This window comes from Hylobates moloch, unplaced genomic scaffold, assembly GCF_009828535.3.
Source record: "Hylobates moloch isolate HMO894 unplaced genomic scaffold, HMol_V3 SCAFFOLD_8, whole genome shotgun sequence".
NCBI lineage: Eukaryota > Metazoa > Chordata > Mammalia > Primates > Hylobatidae > Hylobates > Hylobates moloch.
In genome coordinates this window covers 89,994,137-90,019,040 of record NW_026652283.1, presented here as the reverse complement: position 1 = coordinate 90,019,040, position 24,904 = coordinate 89,994,137, and the positions used below count along the sequence as shown (strand labels likewise).

The following is a 24,904-nucleotide window of genomic DNA, read 5'->3' as shown; positions in this document are numbered from 1 at the left end:
TATGCTAAAATTGACCACATAATTGGAAGTAAAACACTCCTCAGCAAATGCAAAAGAATGGAAATGATAACAGTCTCTCAGATCACAGTGCAAGCAAACTAGAACTCAGGATTAAGACATTCGCTCAAAACCACACAACTACATGGAAACCGAACAACCTGTTCCTGAATGATTACTGGGTAAATAATGAAACGAAGGCAGAAATAAATAAGTTCTTTGAAACCAGTGAGAACAAAGACACACTTTACCAGAATCTCTGGGACACAGCTAAAGCAGTGTTTAGAGGGAAATTTAGAACACTAAATGCCCACAGGAGAAAGCAGGAAAGATCTAAAATCTACACCCTAACATCACAATTAAAAGAACTAGAGGAGCAAAGCAAACAAATTCAAAAGCTAGCAGAAGACAAGAAATAACTAAGATCAGAGCAGAACTGAAGGAGACAGAGACATGCAAAACCCTTCAAAAAAAATCAATGAATCCAGGAGCTGTTTTTTTTTTTTTTTTTGAAAAGATTAATGAAATAGATAGACCACTAGCCAGACTAATAAAGAAGAAAGAAGAATCAAATAGACACAATAAAAAATGATTAAGGGGAGATCGCCACTGACCCAAAGAAATACATACTACCATCAGAGAATACTATAAACACCTCTATGCAAATAAACTAGAAAATCTAGAAGAAATGGATAAATTCCTGGACACATACACCCTCCCAAGACTAAACCAGCTGTGAATCCATCTGGTCCTGGACTTTTTTTGGTTGGTAGGCTATTAATTCTGCCTCAATTTTAGAACTTGTTACTGATCTATTCAGGGATTCGACTTCTTCCAGGTTTAGTATTGGGAGGGTGTATATGTCCACGAATTTATCCATTTCTTCTAGATTTTCTAGTTTATTTGCATAGAGGTGTTTATAGTATTCTCTGATGGTAGTTTGTATTTCTGTGGGATTGGTGGCGATATCTCCTTTATCATTTTTTATTGCATCTATTTGATTCTTCTCTCTTTTCTTCTTTATTAGTCTTGCTAGCAATCTGTCAATTTTGTTGATCTTTTCAAAAAAAACAGCTCCTAGATAAACAAATGGAAGAACATTCCATGCTCATGGATAGGAAGAATCAATATTGTGAAAATGGCCACACTGCCCAAGGTAATTTATAGATTCAATGCCATCCCCATCGAGCTACCAATGACTTTCTTCACAGAACTGGAAAAAACTACTTTAAAGTTCATATGGAACCAAAAAGGAGCCCACATTGCCAAGATAATCCTAAGCCAAAAGAACAAAGCTGGAGGCATCACGCTACCTGACTTCAAACTACACTACAAGGCTACAGTAACCAAAACAGCATGGTACTGGTACCAAAACAGAGATATAAACCAATGGAACACAACAGAGCCCTCAGAAATAATACCACACATCTACAACTATCTGATCTTTGACAAACTTGACAAAAACACAAAATGGGGAAAGGATTCTCTATTTAATAAATGGTGCTGGGAGAACTGGCCAGTCATATGTAGAAAACTGAAACTGGATCCCTTCCTTACACCTTATACAAAAATTAATTCAAGATGGATTAAAGACTTAAATGGAAGACCTAAAACCATAAAAACCCTGGAAGAAAACCTAGGTAATACCATTCAGGACATAGGCATGGGCAAGGATTTCATGACTAAAACACCAAAAGCAATGGCAACAAAAGCCAAAATTGACAAATGGGATCTAATTAAACTAAAGAGCTTCTGCACAGCAAAAGAAACTACCGTCAGAGTGAACAGGCAACCTACAAAATGGAAGAAAATTTTTACAATTTACCCATCTGACAAAGGGCTAATATCCAGAATCTACAATGAACTCAAACAAATTTACAAGAAAAAAAATCAAACAACCCCATCAAAAAGTGGGCAAAGGATATGAACAGACACTTCTCAAAAGAAGATATTTATGCAGCCAAAAGACACATGAAAAAATGCTCATCACCACTGGCCATCAGAGAAATGCAAATCAAAACCACAATGAGATACCATCTCACACCAGTTAGAATGGCGATCATTAAAAAGTCAGGAAACAACAGGTGCTGGAGAGGATGTGGAGAAATAGAAACACTTTTACACTGTTGGTGGGACTGTAAACTAGTGCAACCATTGTGGAAGACAGTGTGGTGATTCCTCAGGGATCTAGAACTAGAAATACCATTTGGCCCAGCCATCCCATTACTAGGTATATACCCAAAGGATTATAAATCATGCTGCTATAAAGACACATGCACATGTATGTTTATTGCAGCACTATTCACAATAGTAAAGACTTGGAACCAATCCAAATGTCCATCAATGATAGACTGGATTAAGAAAATGTGGCACATATACACCATGGAATACTATGCAGCCGTAAAAAAGGATGAGTTCATGTCCTTTGTAGGGACATGGATGAAGCTGGAAACCATCATTCTCAGCAAACTATCACAAGGACAGAAAACCAAACACTGCATGTTCTCACTCATAGGTGGCAATTGAACAAAGAGAACACTTGGACACAGGGTGGGGAACATCACACACCAGGACCTGTCGTGGGGTGGAGGGAGTAGGGAGGGATAGCATTAGGAGATATACCTAATGTAAATGACGAGTTAATGGGTGCAGCACACCAACATGGCACATGTATACATATGTAACAAACCTGCACGTTGTGCACATGTACCCTAGAACTTAAAGTATAACAACAACAAAAAAATACAAAAATTAGCCAGGCATGGTGGTGGGTGTCCATAATCTCAGCTACTCAGGAGGCTGAGGCAGGAGAATCTCCTGAACCTGGGAGGCAGAGGTTGCAGTGAGCCCAGATTGTGCCAGCCTGGGCAACAAAGTGAGACTTTGTCTCAAAAAACAAAAAACAAAACACACACACACACAAATTGATTTCAGAAATGCAGCAATAGTTTTTGCTCCCACTGGAAGATCTACAACTTTGCCAGCACTGAGTATCATCAACCCAGGAGGTTCAACATCTCACAAATAGGAGTTCCAGAAAGGAAAAATAGAAAACAAAAGAAGAAAATTATCAGGGTACAGGTGCAGTGGCTCATGCCTGTAATCCCAGCACTTTGGGAGGCCGAGGCAGGTGGATCACCTGAGGTCAGGAGTTCAAAACCAGCCTGGCCAAAACGGTGAAACCCTGTCTCTACTAAAAATACAAAAAATTAGCCAGGCGTGGTCGCAGGCACCTGTAGTTCCAGCTACTCAGGAGGCTGAGGCAGGAGAATTGCTTGAACCCAGGAGGCAGAGGTTGCAGTGAGCCAAGATCGTGCCACTGCACTCTAGCCTAGGCAAAAAGAGTGAAACTCCGTCTCAGAAAAAAAAAAAAGAAAGAAAAGAAAGAAAATTATCAAGGACACTGGCCTGAAAAATATCAAGTTGCCATTTTTACAGGTTCAAAAAAGGTTAAATATCAGCACTTTCAGGTACGTCAATCTATTACAGGAAAGATTTGTCAGAACCGAAGATCATGAACCACCAGCTTGAAAATGCCAAAAGAATAAAAGACGATGAATAAAAGAAGAATCACACCAAGTTACAATATTATGACATTTGGGGATAAAGGAAAGATCCTGGAGGATGCATTGCAATCAGGGGGGTGAGACAAGGAAAGACAGATAGGGAGAGGGTCACTTTATTTTTTTTATTTTTAAAATTTTTTGAGATGGAATCTCGCTGTTGCCCAGGCTGGAGTGCAGTGGCGCAATCTTGGCTCACTGCAAGCTCTGCCTCCTGGGTTCATACCATTCTCCTGCCTCAGCCTCCTGAGTAGCTGGGACTACAGGCACCCACCACCATGCCTGGCTAATTTTTTTATTTTTTTATTTTTAGTAGAGACAGGGTTTCACCATGTTAGCCAAGATGGTCTCGATCTCCTGACCTCGTGATCCGCCCACCTTGGCCTCCCAAAGTGCTGGGATTACAGGCATGAGCCACCATGCCCGGCCGGGAGAGAGTCACTTGAAAAAGGTGAGGAATCCTAATGCATCAGACTTCTCAACAGCAAAATGCCAGTTAATGCTTGAAAGCAGTGGAGCAGTGTCTTTACAATTCTAGAGAACCTAGAAGTTCCCCAGAGAATTATCAGTCACGTGCAAGGGTAGAATAAAAATTTTTCAGACATGTAAGAACTAAATGAAACTACCTCCCAGGTGTCCTTTTGTAGGAAGTTACTGCAGGGTGTGCTTCAGAGAAACAGAGAGGAAACCAAACAAGGAGAAGATATGGGGTTTAAGGAAAAGGAGCTCTAGCCCAGGAGGGTAGAGAAAGGAAAAATAAGGATAATAACTGTTACTTAAAGAGCAGATTAGGGTGGAAGAAATGAGGGCAAGGAGGGGCTGATTCAGGGCAGGAGAGGAAGGGAGAAGAAACCAAAAGAACATTAGGCATTTAGAAAAATTACTAGTCACTGATTGGGCAGACCTGCAGGAACATTTGGAAAAAATAATTGTAGACACAAAGGAGACTAAACAAATAATTTAAAGAGAGATAATAAAGGGAGAACAAAAAATAGCTTAAGAAAGGAAACAATACTTTTTGTGTTATAATCATTTTGAGAGGTTGAAGAAGTGGGGAAGGGTAAGATAACTAAATCCTCAACCATCTCAATAGGAAATCAATAGAAAATAAAAGTTCTGAACTGAAAAGTATATGATAAGCATAGTATTTAGAAATTTTGATGGCAAATCCCAAAAGGGAAAAAAGAGCAAAAAGTGCTATTGGTGATCTTTTCTGGAGTGTGGAACTAGTGCGGGAATTGGAGATAAGAAACAGCTATGTTTTGTTATAAAGTTTTAGTACTGTTTAATTTTTTTCATATATTACTTAGGAAAAAAATTAAAATTTAGTAGAGTTTAAAAATCCCCTGCTTACCCCTTTTCCCCCACCCCAGAAAAAGCATATGAACTAACCTTATGTACTTCATAGGTCAGACGGTCATTTTTATTTCTGCTCTGATGTTTATCTGGAAATAAAACCATTTTGGTGTTCTCAAAGAACTCTCTGACTCATACCTGGAGATGTATCAGCACATGTGACCTCAGAGATTTCTAGATCTGTCCCATTATTACAAGTAATAATGTAAAGGATTTTATAATTTTCCTCTCCCTTCTTTGAATTTTCTTTCTGGCATTTATCAGCGGCTGGAGAGAATGCCTGTTTCACACCAGAGATGGGGCATAGTGTTTTGGTAAAAGTATTAGGATATAACAGCTATAAAAGGGTTGGCTAGGTTGAAGGTTCTCTTCTACAGCAAGTCCCCTAAACTCCCCTAAAACTGTAATTGCCCAGTGGGTTCTTCCTGCCCATTGCACAAACAAAACCAGTTCACTGAGACCATGGTCTTAAAGTAAAGAAAGAGTTTAGGCTGAGCACAGTGGCTCATGCCTGTAATCCCAGCATTTTGGGAGGCCAAGGCAGGTGGATCACTTGAGGTCAGGAGTTCAAGACTGGCCTGGCCAACATGGCGAAAAAAAAAAAAATTAGCCAGGCGTGGTGGCACATGCCTGTAGTACCAGCTACTTAGAAGGCTGAGGTAGGAGAATGCCTTGAACCCGGGAGGCAGAGGTTGCAGTGAGCTGAGATCACACCACTGCACTCCAGCCTGGGTAATAGAGCAAGACTCCATCTCAAAAAAAAGAGAAAAATTAAAGAACAAAGAGTTTAATTGACTCGAGGCTGGCCACACAGGAGATGGAGTTATTACTCAAATCAATCTCTTTGATGACTCAGAGGTTAGGGTTTTTCAAAGATAGTTTGGTAGGTAGATGTAAACCAAAAATAGAATTCTAACCCCCCCAAGCAACTGGATGGACCCTTCCTCTCAACCAAGGACACTCAAAAGTAAACCTGAAACACTAGTGCAGGCCATGATGGGAATGGGTGGTCGGACATCCCTCATTACACCTTCCTTCATTTGGAATTCAAGCACAGCTGACCAGCATTAACATTAAAACAGGGCCCTTAAGACTGACAAAGGTCCAGGCACAATGGCTTACACCTGTAATCCCAGCACTTCGGGAGGCCAACGCAGGAGGATCATTTGAGCCTAGGAGTCCGAGACCAGCCTGAGCAACAAAGTGAGACCCAGTCTACAAAAAATAAAAAATTAGCCAGCTGCGGTGGCTCATGCCCGTGGTCCCAGCTACCCGAGAGGCTGAGGCAGAAGGATCGCTTGAGCCCAGGAGGTCAAGGCTGCAGTGAGAGCCCTGATCGTGCCACAATGCTCCAGCCTGAAAAACCGAGTGAGAACCTGTAAGAATTTTAAAAAACAAACAAACAACAACAAAAAACCAATAACAACCAATCAGTTATGTTTCACATTTTTCTTATTTTTTTGTAATAAAAAATTAAAAATTAAATTTAAAAAAAGACTGGTAAAGCAGATTCTTTGTAACAAGAAGATACCAACATAACAGCAGGCTTTGACATATTTTGAAATGTCCCTGCAAAGCTCTCTTGTGGGGAAAATCTACATTCTGTAGAGAATCCCCTTCCCTTTCCTGGGTCTTCTTCCTGATCCAGGAGAGAATTAACTAAAAGTTTGACACCTTTTTAGAATAAGAAACATTTACAATCAATTTTCTAGAAAGCCTGGTACCTGAAGATTTCATCTGCATAATAAAAACTGTGGTCTCCACAACCCCTCATCTTAACCCAGACAATCCGTTCTAGTGATTCCAGGTCTTTAGGTAAACTCTTTCAACCAATTGCTAATCAGAACGTCTTTGACTCCACCTATGACCTGGAAGCCCCCACTTCAAGTTGCCTCCTTTCTAGACTGAGCCAATGTACATCTTACATGTGTTGATTGATGTCTTATGTCTCTCTATAACATATAAAACTAAGCTGTAGCCCAACCATCTTGGGCACATGTTCTCAGGATCTCCTGGAACTGTGTCACAGGCCATGGCTACTCATATTTGACTCAGAATAAATCTCTTCAAATATTTTACAGAGTTTGACTCTTTGTCAACATAGGGGACTAGGGAATGGGGAATGCTGCTTGGTTGTGGATGCCATTATTGGGGTGTGGAAAATGGTCCTTGTGCACTGAGTCCACCTAGGTGGAAGGACACAGGACTGGTTGAGTCATGAGTCATTATTTCAAAAGGCCAGTCTTAGGTTATACAATAATGATGTTATCTATAGGAGCAATTGGGGAAGTTACAAATCTTTTGACCTCTGGAACAATGGCTGGTTACTGTTTAACTTTGCCTACATCTTAGCAGAATTCAGACTCCTTTCATAATCCTAACCTTATTGACTTTCATTAGTTTTACAAAGGCAGTTTATTTTTAGGAAGGGCCATTATCATTTTTGCTTTAAGGTTAAACTATAAACTAAATTTCTGCCAAAGTTTGCTTGGTCTATGCCCAGGAATGACCAAGGACAGCTTGGAGGTTAAACGCAAGGTGGGGTCAAATATGTCAGATTTCTCTTACTGTCAAAATTTCGCAAAGGTGATTTCAAAACCAAACATTTTTATAAACTTTGGTGCCTCGGCAGCTGGATTTGAGCTGATCCTGCCATTTATTAACTTCCTTGACCTAACTTAACTGATCTAAGCTTCTATATTCTCATTTAGAAATAATAACCTCTCTTTCTTAAAGTTTTGGTGAGGACTAAATGGAACAATATATGTGATACTACATGTAGCATATTTATCTGGAGTGGTCACTAAATTAGCTATGATCAGTATTATTTTAAGAACAATGTTGACCTTATACAAATCACGTATGTATACAGTTAGCATAAGTGGTACTGAAAATAATGTAGTACAGTAAAAAAAAAATCACAGAGTTGGTATCAGACAGACTGAAGTTCAGAGGTGGACTCAGTTACGTGCCTTTTATATGATTCAAGTGAATGATCAAACAAAGGTGAGGTAGTCAGTGCGTCACGCTAGGAGTCATGGCATGTCAGTGAGCTCACGCAGCTGTGTGTAGGACAACTAAACCAAAACTCAGTTGCTAAGTTTTTAAAGTTTTGATGAATAGAATTTGAAAATGAGCCATCATCTTAGAGCCATACAAATAACATATTCAATATAGTAATGTTCATATACATAAAGAGTTCTTACATATCAATAAGAAAAAGGCAACTAAATGGAAAAGTGGGCAAAAGATATGCAGAAGAAATAGACCAGAATTATAGCTATATACACAGTTTTCCAATATGTAATATTCAAATAAATAGAAAATAAAACAATGATATAACTGGTTGTTTCTGGTATATAGGAACCAAATCAATGTTGGTGAATCTGCTTATTTTTATTTTATTTTGAGATAATCATACATTCACATGGAGTTACAAGTAATAATTCAAAGAAATCCCATGTATTCTTTACCTAATTTCCACCAATAGAAATCTTCTATAAAACTGTAGTATAATATCACAACCAGGATGTTGACATTAATATAGTCAAGATACAGAATAGTTCAATCACCACAGTGATCTCTCATGTTGTCTTTTTATAGCCACATCCAAGAATGTTATATAAATGAAATATGAGATTTTGAAATACGAACTTTTGAGACTGAATTTTTTTCACTCGGTCTAATTCTCTAGAAATTTATCTCACTTGCTCAAGTTGAATGATGAGGAGCTCCTCTGCAAAAAAAAAAAAAAAAAGAAAAAAGAAAAAAAGAAAAAAAGAGAAAGAAAGAAAAAGAAAAAGAAATTCATCCCAGTTGTGATCTGTCTCAAAAGTTTGTTCCTTTTTATCTCGATTACTGGATAATGTTGGATGGTATGGATGTACCATAGTTTGTTTAACCATTTACCCACTGAAGAATAATTATGTTGTTTACAGTTTTTGACTATTACAAATACAGCCACTGTGAACATTCCCATTCAGGTTTTTGTGTGAATGTAAGTTTTTATTTCACTGGAATAAATGCCCAGAGGAACAATTCCTGGGTTATATAGTAGTTGCACATTTAACTTTTTAAAAGAAACTACCAAACTATTTTTCAGAGTGGCTGTGTCATTTTACATTTTTATCAGCAGCATATAAATGACCCAGTTTCTCTGTATCCTTGCCAGTATTTTAAAATTTTAGCCATTTTAATAGGCATTGTAGTAGTATCTCATTGTGGTTTTAATTTACATTTCTTAATGGCTAGTAATGTTGGCCATATTTTCTTGTGCTTATTTGCTATTTGTTTATTTTCTTTGGTGACATGTATCTTCCTGTCTTTGGTCGACTTTCTAGTTGGATTGTTTGCTTTTTCACTGTTGAGTCTTGAGAGTTCTTTTTGTATTCTAGATACTAGCCTTTTGTTGGATATAGGATTTGCAAATCTTTTCATTCATTCTGTAGCATATCGTTTTTTTTCCTCTTAACAGTATCTTTCACAGAACAAAAGTTTCTTATTTGAATAAAGTCCCGTTTATCAATTTTTTCTTTTTTAAACTGTGCTTTTGGTATCATGTCTAAAAACTTTTTGCCTATTCATTAAATACTGAAGTTTTTCTGTTTTTTTTTCCTTGAAAGTTTTATAATTTTGAGTTTTACATTTACATTTGTGATTCTTGAGTTAATTTTTCATAAAGTGTGAGGTTTAGGTGGGGTTTACTTTTTGATATGGATGTCCAATTGCTCCAGCCCTATTTGTTGAAAAGGTTATTCTTTCTCCATTGAATTATTTCTGCATCTGTGTAAAAAATCAGCTGTGTATATGTATGTGGCTCTATTTCTCAGTTATCTAGTTTGTTCCATTGACCTATTTGTCTATTCCTCCTCAGTACCACACAGTTTTCATTACTGTAGCTCTACAATAAGCTTTCAAATCATGTAGGGTTATTCTTCCCATTTTATTCTCTTTTTAAAAATTGCTTTAACTATCCTTGTTCCTTTGTTTATCCACATAAAGTTTAGAATATCAGAGTTATATAGGCTTCATAAAATGAATTGGGGAGTGTTTCCTCCCATAATCTGGAGGAGATTGTTTAGAATTGATGTTAATTCTTCTTTAAACATTTGGTAGAATTCTCCAGTGAAACCATGAGGTTTCTTAATTGAGAGTTTTTTAATTATTAATTTAATTTGCTTAACAATTATAGGACTATTTAATACTGGGTGAGTTATGATAGTTTGTACTTTCTGGGAATTAGTCCATATCATCTAAATTGTCAAATTTATGTGTTTAGAATGGTTTGTAGTATTGTTATATTATCTTTTTGATGTCTTCAGGGTCTGTAGTGATATTCTCCATTTCATTTCTGATACTGAGAATTTGCGTACTCTTTTTTATGGTTAGCCTAAGTAGAGGGTTGTCAATTTCATTCATCTTTTCAAAGAACGAGATTTTCCCCTTGATTTTATCTACTGTTTTTCTGTTTTCAATATCACTGATTTCTGTTCATATCTTTGTTTTTTTCCTTCTACTTGCTTTGGGTTTATTTTGCTTTATTTTTTCTAGGTTCCTGAGATGAGAACCTAGATTATTGACCTGAGACTTTTCCTCTTTTCTAACATAAACATGTATTACTTTAAATTTTCCTGGCTGGGCACAGTGGTTCAGGCCTATAATACTAGCACTTTGGGAGGCTGAGGCAGAGAGATTGCTTGAGACCAGGAGTTTGAGACTGTAACTGCCCAGTGGGTTCCCCTTCTCCACTGCTTGGACAGAGCTGATTTATCAGGACAGGGGAATTGCAAAAGAGAAAGAGTAATTCACACAGAGCTGGCTGTGCAGAACACTGAAGTTTTATTGTTACTCAAATCAATCTACTGAAGGATTTGAGAATCAGAAATTTTTTTTTTTTTTTTTTTGGACAAGAGTTTTGCTCTTTAGCCCAGGCTGGAGTGCAGTGGTGTGATCTTGGCTCACTGCAATTTCTGCTTTCCAGTTTTCAAGTGATTCTCCTGCCTCAGCCTTCTGAGTAGCTGGGATTACAGGCACCCACCACCACAACTGGCTAATTTTTGTATTTTTAGTAGACATGGGGTTTCACCATGTTGGCCAGGCTGGTCTCAAACTCCTGACCTCATGATCCACCCACCTCGGCCTCCCAAAGGAGGATCAGAGTTTTTAAGGACAACTTGGTGGCCAGTGAGCCAGGAGTGCTGATTGGTTAAGTAGGAGATAAAATCAACAGGAAGTTGAAACTGTCCTGTTGCACTGAGTCAGTTCCTGGGTAGGGGCCATAAGATCACATGAGCCAGTTTATCCACCCAGATGGTGCCAGCTAAACATCAAGTGCAGGGTATGCAAAATATCTCAAGCACTGATCTTAGGAACAGTTTAGGGAGGGTAAGAATCTTGTAGCCTCCAGCTGCATTACTCTTAAACTATAATTTCTAATCTTGTGGCTAATTCGTTAGTTCTACAAAAGCAATCTAGTCCCCAGGCAAGAAGGAGGTTTGCTTTGGGAAAGTCTTTGCTACAGTCTTTGTTTTAAACTATAAACTAAGTTCCTCCCAAAGTTACTTCAGCTTACACCCAGGAAGGAGCAAGGACAGCTTAAAGGTTAGAACCAAGATGGAGTCGGTGGGCCTGGTGGGTGGCTCATGTCTGTAATCCCAGAACTTTGGGAGGCCGAAGTGGGCAGATCACCTGAGGTCAGGAGTTTGATACTAGCCTGGCCAACATGGCAAAACCTCATCTCTACTAAAAATACAAAAATTAGCTGGGCATGGTGGCAGGAGCCTGTAATCCCAGCTACTTGGGAGGCTGAGGCAGGAGGATCACTTGAACATGGGAGGCAGAGGTTGCAGTGAGCCGAGATCATGCCACTGCACTCCAGCCTGGGCGACAGAGTGTGATTCTGTCTCAAAAAAAAAAAAAAAAAAAAAAAAAAAAAAAAAAAAAAAAAAAAAAAAGATGGAGTCGGTTAGGTTAGATCTCTTTTACTGTTTCAGTCATAATTTTGCAAAGACGGTTTCAAGGCCAGCCTGGGCAACATGGACAACCTTGTCTCCACAAAAAGAATACAAAAAATTAGCCAGGTATTGTGGTGCACACCTGTAGTCCCAGCTACTAGGGAGGCTAAGGTGGGAGGATCACCTGAGCCTGAGAGGTCAAGGCTCCAGTGAACTGAGATCACACCACTGCACTTCAGCCTGGGTGACAGAGTAAGACCCTGTCACAAAAAAAAATAGAAATAAAAAATGATTTCCTTTTGGCACTGCTTTAGTTGCATCCCACAAATTTTGACAGTTTGTACTTTCATCTTCAGCTCAGTTCAATTCAGTGTGTGTGTGTGTGTGTGTGTGTGTGTGTGTGTGTGTGTGTGTGTGTTAAATTTCCTGTAAGGAGGAAAAATAATTTTCTTTCTATTCTTCATAGTTCTTGGTGGAAACAAACGCCTGTAGCGAAAGATAAATTAATAAGAGGAAAGCAAATAGAAGTTTTAATAATGTGTACCTCATGAATACCTGGAGATACCTAGAGAAAATGAGTAAATCTCAAAGAAGTGGCTTTGAGTTCATGCTTAACTATGATCTTCAAGTGAAACGAAAGAAGGGTATTGGGGAGGTCAGTAACAGCGAGCTGGCCAGGAAAAATATAGTAAACAAGGGTAAGGTTTGCTATGGAAATTTATGTTGGAGCCTTCTCCGTTGATAAGACTGTAGTAATTTAGAGTCATCTTCTCTTCCTGGTACACAGAGGAGACACCCTTGCAAATGGAGATTTCCTTTATCTATTGAAATTTCTCTTGCAAAAAGAGCAATTTCTACTCTTGTTTTCAGAGCTTCTCCTGTTTGCCAAAATAATCATCTCAAAATTAATCTTTATGCCAAAAAAGATATATTTGGAGTGGCATGTTCTGGTCTCCTTCAGTCATATTTTGGGGTGCCATGTCCTGACCTTCATCATTCCCTTGAGACCACCTCCTTGGGCCAAGATTGTACCACTGCACTCCAGCCTGGGCAACAGAGTATGACTCCATCTCAAAAAAATTTTTTTTAATTGAAAAATAAAGAAAATGTAAAGCAAATTATCAGAAGAGCTCATCTCTGTGTTTGGAAAGTGTGTGTGTCTTTGTTCTCTTGCACGGCTTCCTGTTTCTGCAGATTCTTCCACCCCATGAGCTTTGGAAGCCGCTGGACACTCATGCAGATCTGTTAGCTATCACAGAGCATTCTTGTTTTGCTCTCTTCTTTTCCAGAGAGCCTGCCATTGAGACTGCTGTGTCCTCCTGGCACAGTTGACACTTCTCATAGGCTCAGCTGCCAAATTTTCTGGGTGTGGCCATTGTCTTCAGGTATCAAGCAGTGGAGATATAGGGGATCCCACTTTCATTTTATTGGACAAGTCTTCAAATATACCATCTCCACAGTAACAATTCATTATATTTTTAGGAGCAACACATTTTCCTAAGCATGTTTACACATATTATCTCATTAAATCACAATGTCCTCATGAAGCCTTCTTCTTTTTTTTTTTTTTTGAGACAGGGTCTCACTCTTCTGCCCAGGCTGGAGTGCAGTAGTGTGATCATGGCTCACTGCAGCCTTGATCTCCCTGGCTTAGGTGACTCTTCCCCCTCAGCCTCCCGAGCACCTGAGACTACAGTTAAGTGCCACCATGCCTAGCTAATTTTTTGTATTTTTTGTTATGACAGAGTTTCACCATCACCATGTTGGCCAGGTTGGTCTCAAACTCCTGGGCTTAAGCAATCCTCCCACCTTGGCCTCCCAAAGTGCTGGAATTATAGGTGTGAGCCACTGGGCCCAACCCTCATGAAGGCTTTATTCCCATTTTACACATGAAGATCCTAATACCTTGTCAAAATGTGACCAGCCACACTGGCATCACCTGGGAGCTTGTTAGACATGCAGAATCTCAGGCTCAGACCTGCTGAGTCATAATCTGCTGCTTAACAGGAGTCCCAAGTGATTTGGGTACACATTAAAGTTTGAGAAGCACTGGACTAAAACTCAGACAGGTTTAGTGGCTTTCCCAGGTTTCCAGAGCAATGTGGTAGCCCAGCTGGGACAAGGCTCTGGAGACTCCGAGAAATGCTTTTCTTAATGCTTCACTCCTGGCTGGAAGGCACACCCATTCTTTAGGGCCAGCTCCCTGATCTCCTCCACATTCTTACCCTGAAGACCTAGGAAGAATCAAGAGTCCCTTTTGCTCCTGAAGCCCTTCATGTATTCCTCTGTCACAGTAATGAATGCATTTGGCCTTGTAACAAGATGGAGAATAAAAGAGGGAATAAAACAGTATTTCACAAACCCCTCTTCTATGCAGGGGAACAGGGTGAATATTATCAGGAGTGAAGAAGAGAAGTATCTTGACACTCTATGTTTACCCTTAACTTGGGAGCGTTTTTCCTGGGCAGGGGCGAACTCTTCCTAGTTTCCCCTTAAGAGTTTTTCATGTGGCCCAAGTACTGAACATAAGATAGACTTGGAGAGGCCATTGGTTCAGGAGGCTTCACACTACTTTGGCCTCATTTTTTTTTTTTCTCCTCAACTTCATAATGATAAACTCAGGCTTCCTTTGTGTGCCACTTTTGGCAATGCAGGTGCTTTTTGCAAGTCAGTGGGAGAGAATTACAAGTGTGGCTTATTAAATTGATCTACGATTTAATCAATAAATCATTCACAACATGAAAGTGTGTTTGCTTTGAGTCAGTGCTTGATAGCAATTTTCTATTTCCTAAAAACTTGTAATTGAAATGACAGCATGTCTTTATTAAAGAGAACTTTAAGAATAAAAAGAAATAACCTAATATAAGATTGTTTTAATTTCTGCCTATTTCATTCTGGATGTACCCACGCTCATTCATGCTTAACAAAGCGACAGTCACAGTATACATGCCACCTTAATTATAAAGATTTCTCTGGGTTTCTACATGGTTTTCATAGTGATACTTTTTCCTTTCATTATTCATCATTCTTCAGAGAACCATCACCTCCTGGGACTCCTGTGATGAACGTGCCATGATTGCTAAGCTCCTTAAGTGAGGAAATCATATAATTTCATTTTTTTATCCCTTCTAATGGCAAAAGCAGTTCTGAGAATATGCTAGGCACTTCAGTGCTTGTAGCCTTGGAAAAAGGTGGTGAGCATGTTTGTAGAAGATAAATTCTGGGAATAAAGCACCATCAAAAGGCTAAGAGATTTAGCCGGGCATGGTGGCATGTGCCTGTAGTCCCAGCCACTCCAGAGGCTGAGGCAGGAGAGTCTCTTGAACCTGGGAGGTGGAGGCTGCAGTGAGTCGAGATCATGCCACTGCAGTCCAGCCTGGGCGACAGAGGAAGACTCTGTCTCAAAAAAAAAAAAAAAAAAAAAAAAAAAAAAAAAAAAAAAAAAAAAAAAAAAAAAAAAGGCTGGGCACAGTGGCTCATGCCTGTAATCCCAGCACGTTGGGAGGCTGAGGCGGGTGGATCACCTCAGGTCAGGAGTTAGAGACCAGCCTGGCCAACATGGTAAAACCCCGTTTCTACTAAAAATACCAAAAATTAGCCAGGTGTAGTGGCGGGCGCCTATAATCCCAGCTACTAGGGAGGCTGAGACAGGAGAATCACTTGAACCCAGGAAGCGGAGGTTGCAGTGAGCTGAGATTGCACCATACTCCAGCCTGGGCAACAAGAGCAAAACTCCATCTCAAACAAAACAAAACAAACCGCTAAGAGATCTAATCAATTATTCTGGCACACAAGGTAATATGAATTTCCTGAAAATGCAACTAAAAATATGTTATTAACCACATTTCTCCATATTCAACCCTTCAAACCAAAATTATGATGATACCTTTTTTTGTATTCTGACAATTGTCATGGTTACTCTTATGAAGGAAATAGTAGTAAAAAAGAAAATCTGTTTCTTGTTACTCTTTTTTGTAATCCATATGAGAAATTAAATTATATAGACAGCAAAACTGGTTTTACTATTAACACACAAGCTTTTCTTAAACTCTGGCTTTGTCTAACACTTTTTGTTAAGCAAATGCGTTTTTACCCTACAAATCACTGAGGGACTGACTTATAGCTGAAAACTATGGAAAATACAGAAAGACTTCCTCTAGTCTTATCCACAGCTCTGCATAATGTTATTGCACGAGAATTTTGAATGCGGTGCAGTAAGAAAAGCACCCTCAGCTGTGCCTCAGAAGACCTGAGTTCTGGCTCCGGCTCTACCACCAAATTACTGTGTGATTTTGGGTGAGTCACTTTGCCTCTCTGGACTTAAATATTACCACTTTGAAAGAAAAGGAGAGAGAGAGAGAGATATCAGCTGGATGACCTGAGGCCATTTTCTGCCCTAATACTCTATGACAAATATCTGTGATAGTAGTAATTTCTACATTTACACTTAGGGTTTATTTAAATACAGTTTTTTCTTTCTCTTTATTTTGGAGGAAAGGAGGCCAAATATGCTGCTAGTCTCTTTTTCCCTCTGAAGTGAAATACAGTCTTTTGAACCTTTGGAGGGACCCAGTGGAATTGAATTTAGATGGGATGTCCCCAGTGGATCCGATCCAGCATTTTCAGAACCCATTGAATGTGCAGCAGAAGGCCATAGACTTGCAGAGGCCATTGGCTCTGGAGGCATCACACTACTTTGGCTTTGTAGTTTGGTTTCTGCTGCCTTCCCATAGAATGCCTGAAACCCTGCTGTAGGCCCAAAGGTGAGGAAACAAGGCTTGTCAGTTAACTATGTCACAGTTTTTCTGTCTTCCGAGTCAGGATGTTGTGGGTTGAATAATGGTCAACCAAAGAGATGAAGCCTTAATTCCTAGAACTTGTAAATGTTACTTTACTTGGGAGAAGAGCTTCTGCAGATGTGATTAAGTCAAGGATTTTGAGATGGGGAGATTATCATGGATTACCTGGATGGATCCTAAATCCAATCATGAGTGTCCTCATAAATTAGAGGTGGGTGAGATCTGATGCAGACATACAGTGGAGAAGGAGATGTGAAGATGGTGGAGATTAAAGTGATGTGGCCGCCGGGCACGGTGGCTCACGCTTGTAATCCCAGCACTTTGGGAGGCTGAGGCGGGCGGATCATGAGGTCAGGAGATCGAGACCACGGTGAAACCCCGTCTCTACTAAAAATACAAAAAAAATTAGCCGGGCGTGGTGGGGGGCGCCTGTAGTCCCAGCTACTCAGCAGGCTGAGGCAGGAGAATGGCGTGAACCCGGGAGACGGAGCTTGCAGTGAGCCGAGATTGCGCCACTGCACTCCAGCCTGGGCGACAGAGCGAGACTCCATCTCAAAAAAAAAAAAAAAAAAAAGAGAGAGGAAAAAAAAATAAAGTGATGTGGCCACAAGCCCCAGGTTTGCTGAGGCAGCCAACAAGAGCCAGAAGTGGCAAGGAACAATTCACCTTTCAAGCACCCAGAATGAGGCAGCCCTGCTGGATTATAGCCATCTGGCCTCCAGAACTGGGGGAGAATACACGTCTGCTGCTCTAAGCCACTAAGTTAGTGGTAATTTGTTACAGCAGCCACAGGAAACAAACACACAGGTGACAGCAGGCAAGTGTCCAGTCCTGCAGGAGCCCATACCAGCCCTCAAATCTGGCCCCGGAAACACAAAAAGAGGAGCATCCTTCCATTCTGGCTGTTCAGTCCTTTCCTCCAACTCTTTACCAGACTCCCACATCTCCACCTTGCCTCATTCTCTCTGTTCAACTATTTATTAAGAAGTTGCTGTGCACTAAGCACTGTGCCAAGTATGGAGGAGCAGCTGATAAAAGAATCCTCAGGAACTAAAAATAGAGACTGTTTGGGGCTTAGATCAGCTTGCACTAGAAACTGGGCTTGCAGGGAATTCCACCTTAGTCCCTCAGGCCTTGCTTAACTGGACTTTGGAGGGGAAGGTGGCTTCCCCCACACCTGCCCACACTGATGAGGCAGTCCGATAGTTCCTACCATCATGACATGGACTAGTAATACCTGAAGGCCTTGAGTTCTCCATCGGCTCACCATTGATCTTTGCTTATCACATACAAAACTCTCATAAAGGAACTGGGTTTTCCCCAAACTGCGTCAAAACATGAATGATGGTGAGGGGAATTGCCAAGGTGTGAATTCAGGTAGCAGCAGATATTTGCTTTTATTTTTTCTTTAGAGACAGGCCAGTAGCTCAATCATAGCTCACTTCAAACTGCTGGACTCAAGTGATCCTCCCACGTTAGCTTCCCAAGTAGCTGGGACTACAACAGCATGCCACCATGCCTGGCTAATTTTATTTTAAAAATTTGTAGAGATGATGTATTAGTCCATCGTCACACTGCTATAAAGAAAGACCGAGATTGGATAACTTATAAAGCAAAGAGGTTCAATTGACTCACAGTTCTGCATTGCTGGGGAGGCCTCAAGAAACTTACAATCATGGTGGAAGGCAAAGGAGAAGCAGGCACCTTTTTCACAGGTCGGCAGGATGGAGTGAGTGCAAGCAGGGAAAATGCCAGGTGTTTATAAAACCATCAGATCAGATCTCTTGAGACTCACTATCACGAGAACAGCATGGGGGAAACTGCCCCCATGATCCAATTAACTCTACCTGGTCCCGCCCTTGACACATGGGGATTATGAGGATAATAATTCAAGAAAATATTTGGGTAGGGACACAGAGCCAGACTGTATGAGATGGGGTCTTGCTATGTTGACCAGTCTGGTCTTGAATTCCTAGGTTCAAGCAATCCTCCCGCCTCAGCCTCCCAAAATGCTGAAATTACAGATGTGAGTCACCGTACCTGGCATCCAGCAGATATTTCTACTGCATTTCTCCAGGAATGAGTGGGTTGGAGATGAGGAGATTCTGGAACTTCTGTCGTTTCTTCCCAACAATTCTGGGACTCATGTTCACTCTCCTGGGATAGGGGAAACTGACTTAAAGTGATTTTCAAACAGCATTCCTGTTGAAAGAGTTAATATATGTACAAGCATACAACATACACACACATTTGTGTATGCTACGTACCATGGAGGAAAGCCAGTCCTGGTATAAATTGTACAACTTCAAAATAATAATGGAATTATGATTTCATTTTAATACTGATTTCAATTAAAATTTTTAATAGACTATTTTTTAGAGGTTTTAAGTTTACAGAAAATCTAGGTGGACAACACAGAAAATTCCCATTAACCCCTGTATTAGTCTGCTAGGATTTCCATAACAAAATACTACAGGCTGAGCAGCTTAAACAACAGAAATTTGTTTTCCCACAGTTCTGGGGACTAGAAGACCAAGGTGCCCACAAGTCTGGTTTCTGGTGATGCCTATTTACCATTCTTGCAGATGGCCACCTTCTCCCTGTGTCCTCACATGGCCTTTCCTCTGAGCACCTGGAGGCAAGAGAGTGAGCTCTGGTGTGTATTCCTCTACCTAGGAGACACCAGTCCTATTGAATTAGGGCCTCAGCCTTATAATTTCATTTAACCCTCATTGCCTCCGTAAGGCCTTTAGGTGACTAGGTGTGAGGGTGGAGCCCTCAAGAGACTGCCTTCTCTCCATCTGCTGTTTGTAGTGGGAGGACACCTCCAGAGGGGCTGCTGTTCATTGAGCTGCACTCACACATGAGGATACAGACTTTGTGAAGAAGGAATTGGCAACACTGAAACCTCCAGAACAAAGGCTGTCACTAAGGTATGTGCTATAAGCATCCTTGGGGAAGAAGGGCATGAGTAGGCAGGGGCATTTTTATATCTTTAGAGGATAGGCAAAGGGAAGACCAAAATTTCAGAGGTCTAGCACAAGAGGTAAAAAAATTTTTTTTTAATCTTTGCATTTCCTCAGAGCCCACAAACATGCATGTGTCTTAGTGGCTGCCCATGCTCTGGCTGAGGGGAGCAAATCGTGCCATGTTCTCTGCAGGCCTTTAGGAGAGAGTGAAAACTCCTACAAGAGTGGGAAGGTAGATAAGAAAAGATCCTTTATAATACCAGGCATCTGGGAAGATCTGTCCTTGGGCTGGGTACAGGGCTTCTATCAGGTAACTGAAGGACACCTGGGTACTGTTTTTAAGAAGCCAGCAAGCAAACTTTCATATGACTAAAGAAGTTGCTGGTGGGTGCCTGTAGTCCCAGCTACTCAAGAGCCTGGAGCAGAAGGATTGCTTGCACCCAGGAGTTAGGGCTTTGTCTGAGATCACACCTGCGTATAACCACTGCACTCCAGCTTGGGCAACATAGTGAGACCCTGTCTCTAAAAAAATAAATAAATAAATAAATTGCTTGCCTGTGCTTTCAAATCATAGAAAACTAGCAGAGTGGATAGGGAATGTCTAAATGTAAAGCAAACAAATGCCTTGGAAAAATATGTCTGGATTGAAATTGCACTGAATGTATATAACAATTTGAGAAGAATTGTCAAGTTTTATAATTTTTATGTAACTGAATTGCATTTTTATTAGGTTTATTCCTAGTAATGCTAGTAATTTTCATTGCTAGTATAATTGGGATCATTTTTCTATTGCATTTATAAAGTTATCTTTTTTCTGGTGCTTAGGAAAGCAATTAAAAGAATAAACTGATGAATATCATGCAGATATAGCTCTAAAACAATAAGCAAAATACAAAAGGAAAAACAATATATCATTTATGTAAGTTAAAAGTAAACACACAAAAATATATATTGTTTATGGATATATATAAATATGTAAAAGTACAGGGGGAAATTGTTTGGAATGATACATACCAAATTGGTTTTAGTTGTTGTTTCTGTTATGGGGATAAGTTGTGTAGTTAAAGGGAACATTAGCTTCATCTCTATTGCATCAGAAATAAAAAAAGAAAGAGGGATGGAAGGAAGAGAGGGAATGAGGGAGGGAAAAAAGAAGGGAGAAAAAAAGAAGGCAGGAAGGAAAAAAAAATAACCCAAAGCACTGTGAGAATATGTTAGCAGCTGCTAATTCTAGGTGATGGAACTATAGGTATTTACATTTTCTTTGTAAGTTTTGGCTTTTCTCTTCTTAGCTGACTCCTTTGGGTTTACATAACAAAATACAATAGACTGAGTGGCTTAAACAACAGAAAATGTTGTTTAACATAATTCTAAAACCTGGAAGTCCAAGACTGAGCTGCCAATGTGGTTGATTTCTGGTGAGGCTTCTCTACCCGGCTTGATGATTTCAGCCTTCTTGCTGTGTCCTCACATAGTCTTTACTCCATGCACAAGGGGAGCAAAATTTCTTGTGTCTCTTTCTCCTCTATTAAGGACACTAGTTCTACCAGATTAGGGCCCTGCCTTTTTTGGTTTTGTTTCTGTTTTCTTTTTTTTGAGACAGAGTCTCACTCTGTCACCCAGGCTGGAGTACAATGGCGCGATCTCGACTCATTGCAACCCCCGCTTCCTGGGTTCAAGCAATTGTCGTGCCTCAACCTCCCGAGGTAGCTTGGATTACAGGTGTGTGGCACCATGCCTGGCTAATTTTTGTAATTTTAGTAGAGATGGGGTTTTGCACCGTTGGCCAGGCTTGTCTCAAACTCCTGGCCTCAAGCGATCTGCCTACTTCGGCCTCCCAAAGTGCTGGGATTACAGGTGTGAGTCACTGTGAGAGCCAGGGCCCTGCCTTTATAACCTCATTTAACTTTTTTTTTTTTAATTTTAATTTTAATATTTTTGAGACAGAGTCTCACTCTGTCACCCAGGCTGGAGTGCAGTGGTGTGATCTCGGCTCATAGCAACCTCCACCTCTTGGGTTCAAGTGATTCTCCTGCCTCAGCCTCCTGAGTAGCTAGGATTACAGGCATGCACCCACTGTGCCTGGCTAATTTTTGTATTTTTAGTAGAGACAGGGTTTCGCCATGTTGGCAAGGCTGGTCTTGAACCCCTGACCTCAGGTGATCCGCCCACCTTGGCCTCCCAAAGTGCTAGGATTACAGGCATGAGCCACAGCTCCCGGCCTATCATTTAACCTTAATTACCTCTTTAAAGGCCCAAATAGTCTCACTCAGTCCAAATAGTCACACCCACACCGGAGGTTGAGCACTTCAACGTGTGAATTTGGGGAGGACACAGTTCAGTCCATAACATCCCCTTAATTTTTAAAAAATAAAAATGTTTTTAAGGAGTGAGTGTCTTTTATGTGTCTCTGTGACCAGGTCCCGCTGCCTTGATGGATTATACACTTGACCCCAGTGTGACAACAATGACCGACTACTACTACCCTGGTATCTCCTCAAGCCCCTGTGATTCGGAACTTACTCAGAGAAATGGCAAGTTGCTCCTTGCTGTCTTTTATTGCCTCCTGTTTGTATTCAGTCTTCTGGGAAACAGCTTGGTCATCCTGGTCCTTGTGGTCTGCAAGAAGCTGAGGAGCATCACAGATGTATACCTCTTGAACTTGGCCCTGTCTGACCTGCTTTTTGTCTTCTCCTTCCCCTTTCAGACCTACTATCAGCTGGATCAGTGGGTGTTTGGGACTGTAATGTGCAAAGTGGTGTCTGGCTTTTATTACATTGGCTTCTACAGCAGCATGTTTTTCATCACCCTCATGAGTGTGGACAGGTACCTGGCTGTTGTCCATGCCGTGTATGCCCTAAAGGTGAGGACGATCAGGATGGGCACAACCCTGAGCCTGGTAGTATGGCTAACCGCCATTATGGCTACCATCCCATTGCTAGTGTTTTACCAAGTGGCCTCTGAAGATGGTGTTCTACAGTGTTATTCATTTTACAATCAACAGACTTTGAAGTGGAAGATCTTCACCAACTTCGAAATGAACATTTTAGGCTTGTTGATCCCATTCACCATCTTTATGTTCTGCTACATTAAAATCCTGCACCAGCTGAAGAAGTGTCAAAACCACAACAAGACCAAGGCCATCAGGTTGGTGCTCATTGTGGTCATTGCATCTTTACTTTTCTGGGTCCCATTCAACGTGGTTCTTTTCCTCACTTGCTTGCACAGTATGCACATCTTGGATGGATGTAGCATAAGCCAGCAGCTGACTTATGCCACCCATGTCACAGAGATCATTTCCTTTACTCACTGCTGTGTGAACCCTGTTATCTATGCTTTTGTGGGGGAGAAGTTCAAGAAACACCTCTCAGAAATATTTCAGAAAAGTTGCAGCCATATCTTCATCTACCTAGGAAGACAAATGCCTAGGGAGAGCTGTGAAAAGTCATCATCCTGCCAGCAGCACTCCTCCCATTCCTCCAGCATAGACTACATTTTGTGAGGATCAATGAAGACTAAATATAAAAACATTTTCTTGAATGGTATGCTAGTAGCAGTGAGCAAAGGTGTGGGTGTGAAAGGTTCCCAAAAAAAGTTCAGCATGAAGGATGCCATATGTGTTGTTGCCAACACTTGGAACACGATGACTAAAGACATAGTTGTGCATGCCTGGCACAACATCAAGCCTGTGATTGTGTTTATTGATGATGTTGAACAAGTGGTAACTTTAAAGGATTCTGTATGCCAAGTGAAAAAAAGATGTCTGACCTCCTTACATACGCAAAAATATACCTCCAGAGCCTGTCAGTAGGCTGGAAGAAGTGGATATTGAAGTTTTGACATCAATGATGAGGCTCCAGTTGTTTATTCATTGACTGATGGTGAAATAGCTGGAGTGATTCTGAATCAACGTGATTGTGATTATAGTGACAATGAAGATGATGCTGTTAATACTGCATAAAAAGTGCCTGTAGATGACATGGTGAAAATATTTGACAGGCTTATGGAAGGACTAGAGCAGCATGCATTCATAACAGAACAAGAAATTATGTCAGCTTATAAAACAGAGACTTCTAGACAAAAAACATTGTTGATGAGGCAGATGCCTCTAGAGGAGACGTTTAAAAGCCATCAAACACAATGCCTCATCTTCCCTGGAGGACCCACTTCCTGATCCCTCAACTGTGTCTGATGTTTCTTCTCATGTAAGAAATAAAAAATAAAGCCGGGCGCGGTGGCTCACGCTTGTAATCCCAGCACTTTGGGAGGCCGAGGCGGGCGGATCACGAGGTCAGGAGATCGAGACCACGGTGAAACCCCGTCTCTACTAAAAATACAAAAAATTAGCCGGGCGTGGTGGCGGGCGCCTGTAGTCCCAGCTACTCGGAGAGGCTGAGGCAGGAGAATGGCGTGAACCCAGGAGGCAGAGCTTGCAGTGAGCCGAGACTGCGCCACTGCACTCCAGTCTGGGTGACGGAGCGAGACTCTGTCTCAAAAAAAAAAAAAAAAAAAAAATAAAATAAATAAATAAAAAGAAATAAAAAATAAAAATAAAATAAAATATATTGGTATGTAACTACACGAAAAAAAAATATATATATAGTGGACAGTAACCTTTCAATCAAAACTCAGTATCATAAGTAGAGACTGAAAGCTTACCGTTATTGGTTGTTGTTATTGTTTAACAGCCGATACAGGTATTCTGCTGATGCTACTGCTGCTTAGTTACCATGAACATGTTGTTTTTTCACTATTAATGGTGTGTCACATTTTTTACTTTTAAGTACTTACGTGTGAGTAAGCGTAAGAAAATGATTGCTTATCAGTAGTATCAATGATTTACTCAATATCTGAATAACCTTGATTCAGAACCATTTCAGCTGTTTCACCATCAGTCAATGAATAACAGCCTCGTTATTGATGTCAAAAACTTCAATATCCACTTCTTTCAGCCTACTGCAGACTCTGGAAGTATATTTTTTGCATATGTAAGGAGGTCAGACTTTTTTTTTTTTCACTTGACATACAGAATCCTTCAAAGTTATCCCTAGTTCAACATCATCAGTAGACAAAATCACAGGGTAGAGGTTGTGCCAGGCATGCACAACTATGTCTTTAGTCGTTGCATTCCAAGTGTTGGCAACAACATATATGGCATACTTCAGATAAGTTCAGAGTCAGGAAAGACGATGGTGCCAAACAACCACAAATATTCTACACAGGTGGCTGAAACAGTGACATCTTTCCTTTCTGATGATTCAACATAC

General features: G+C 40.5%; 2 protein-coding genes across 3 annotated transcripts in view; one reads left to right on the top strand and one right to left on the bottom strand.

Moving 5' to 3' along the window:
- Positions 1-24,904, bottom strand: part of CX3CR1 (C-X3-C motif chemokine receptor 1) — a 107,708-nt gene that overhangs the window by 40,161 nt on the left and 42,643 nt on the right. Inside the window, exons 3-5 of one of the 2 annotated variants that reach the window (XM_058443019.1) lie at positions 22,161-22,266; positions 19,243-19,300; positions 18,709-18,870 (exon numbers count right to left, since the gene is read on the bottom strand). The gene's annotated coding sequence lies outside the window, so the exon portion shown is untranslated. Of the gene's footprint in view, positions 1-18,708; positions 18,871-19,242; positions 19,301-22,160; positions 22,267-24,904 lie in introns of those variants that run through there. The other variant, XM_058443020.1, reaches the window with a different exon arrangement.
- CCR8 (C-C motif chemokine receptor 8) lies at positions 19,479-23,416 on the top strand. The gene is made up of 2 exons (XM_032162010.2): positions 19,479-19,601; positions 22,058-23,416. The coding sequence occupies exon 2, from the start codon at positions 22,072-22,074 to the stop codon at positions 23,137-23,139; it is 1,068 nt and encodes a 355-aa protein (XP_032017901.1). The 5' UTR covers positions 19,479-19,601; positions 22,058-22,071; the 3' UTR covers positions 23,140-23,416.

Excerpts from the sequence above, each read along its gene's own strand:
- CCR8 (XM_032162010.2), top strand. The coding sequence starts at position 22,072 with ATGGATTATACACTTGACCCCAGTGTGACAACAATGACCGACTACTAC.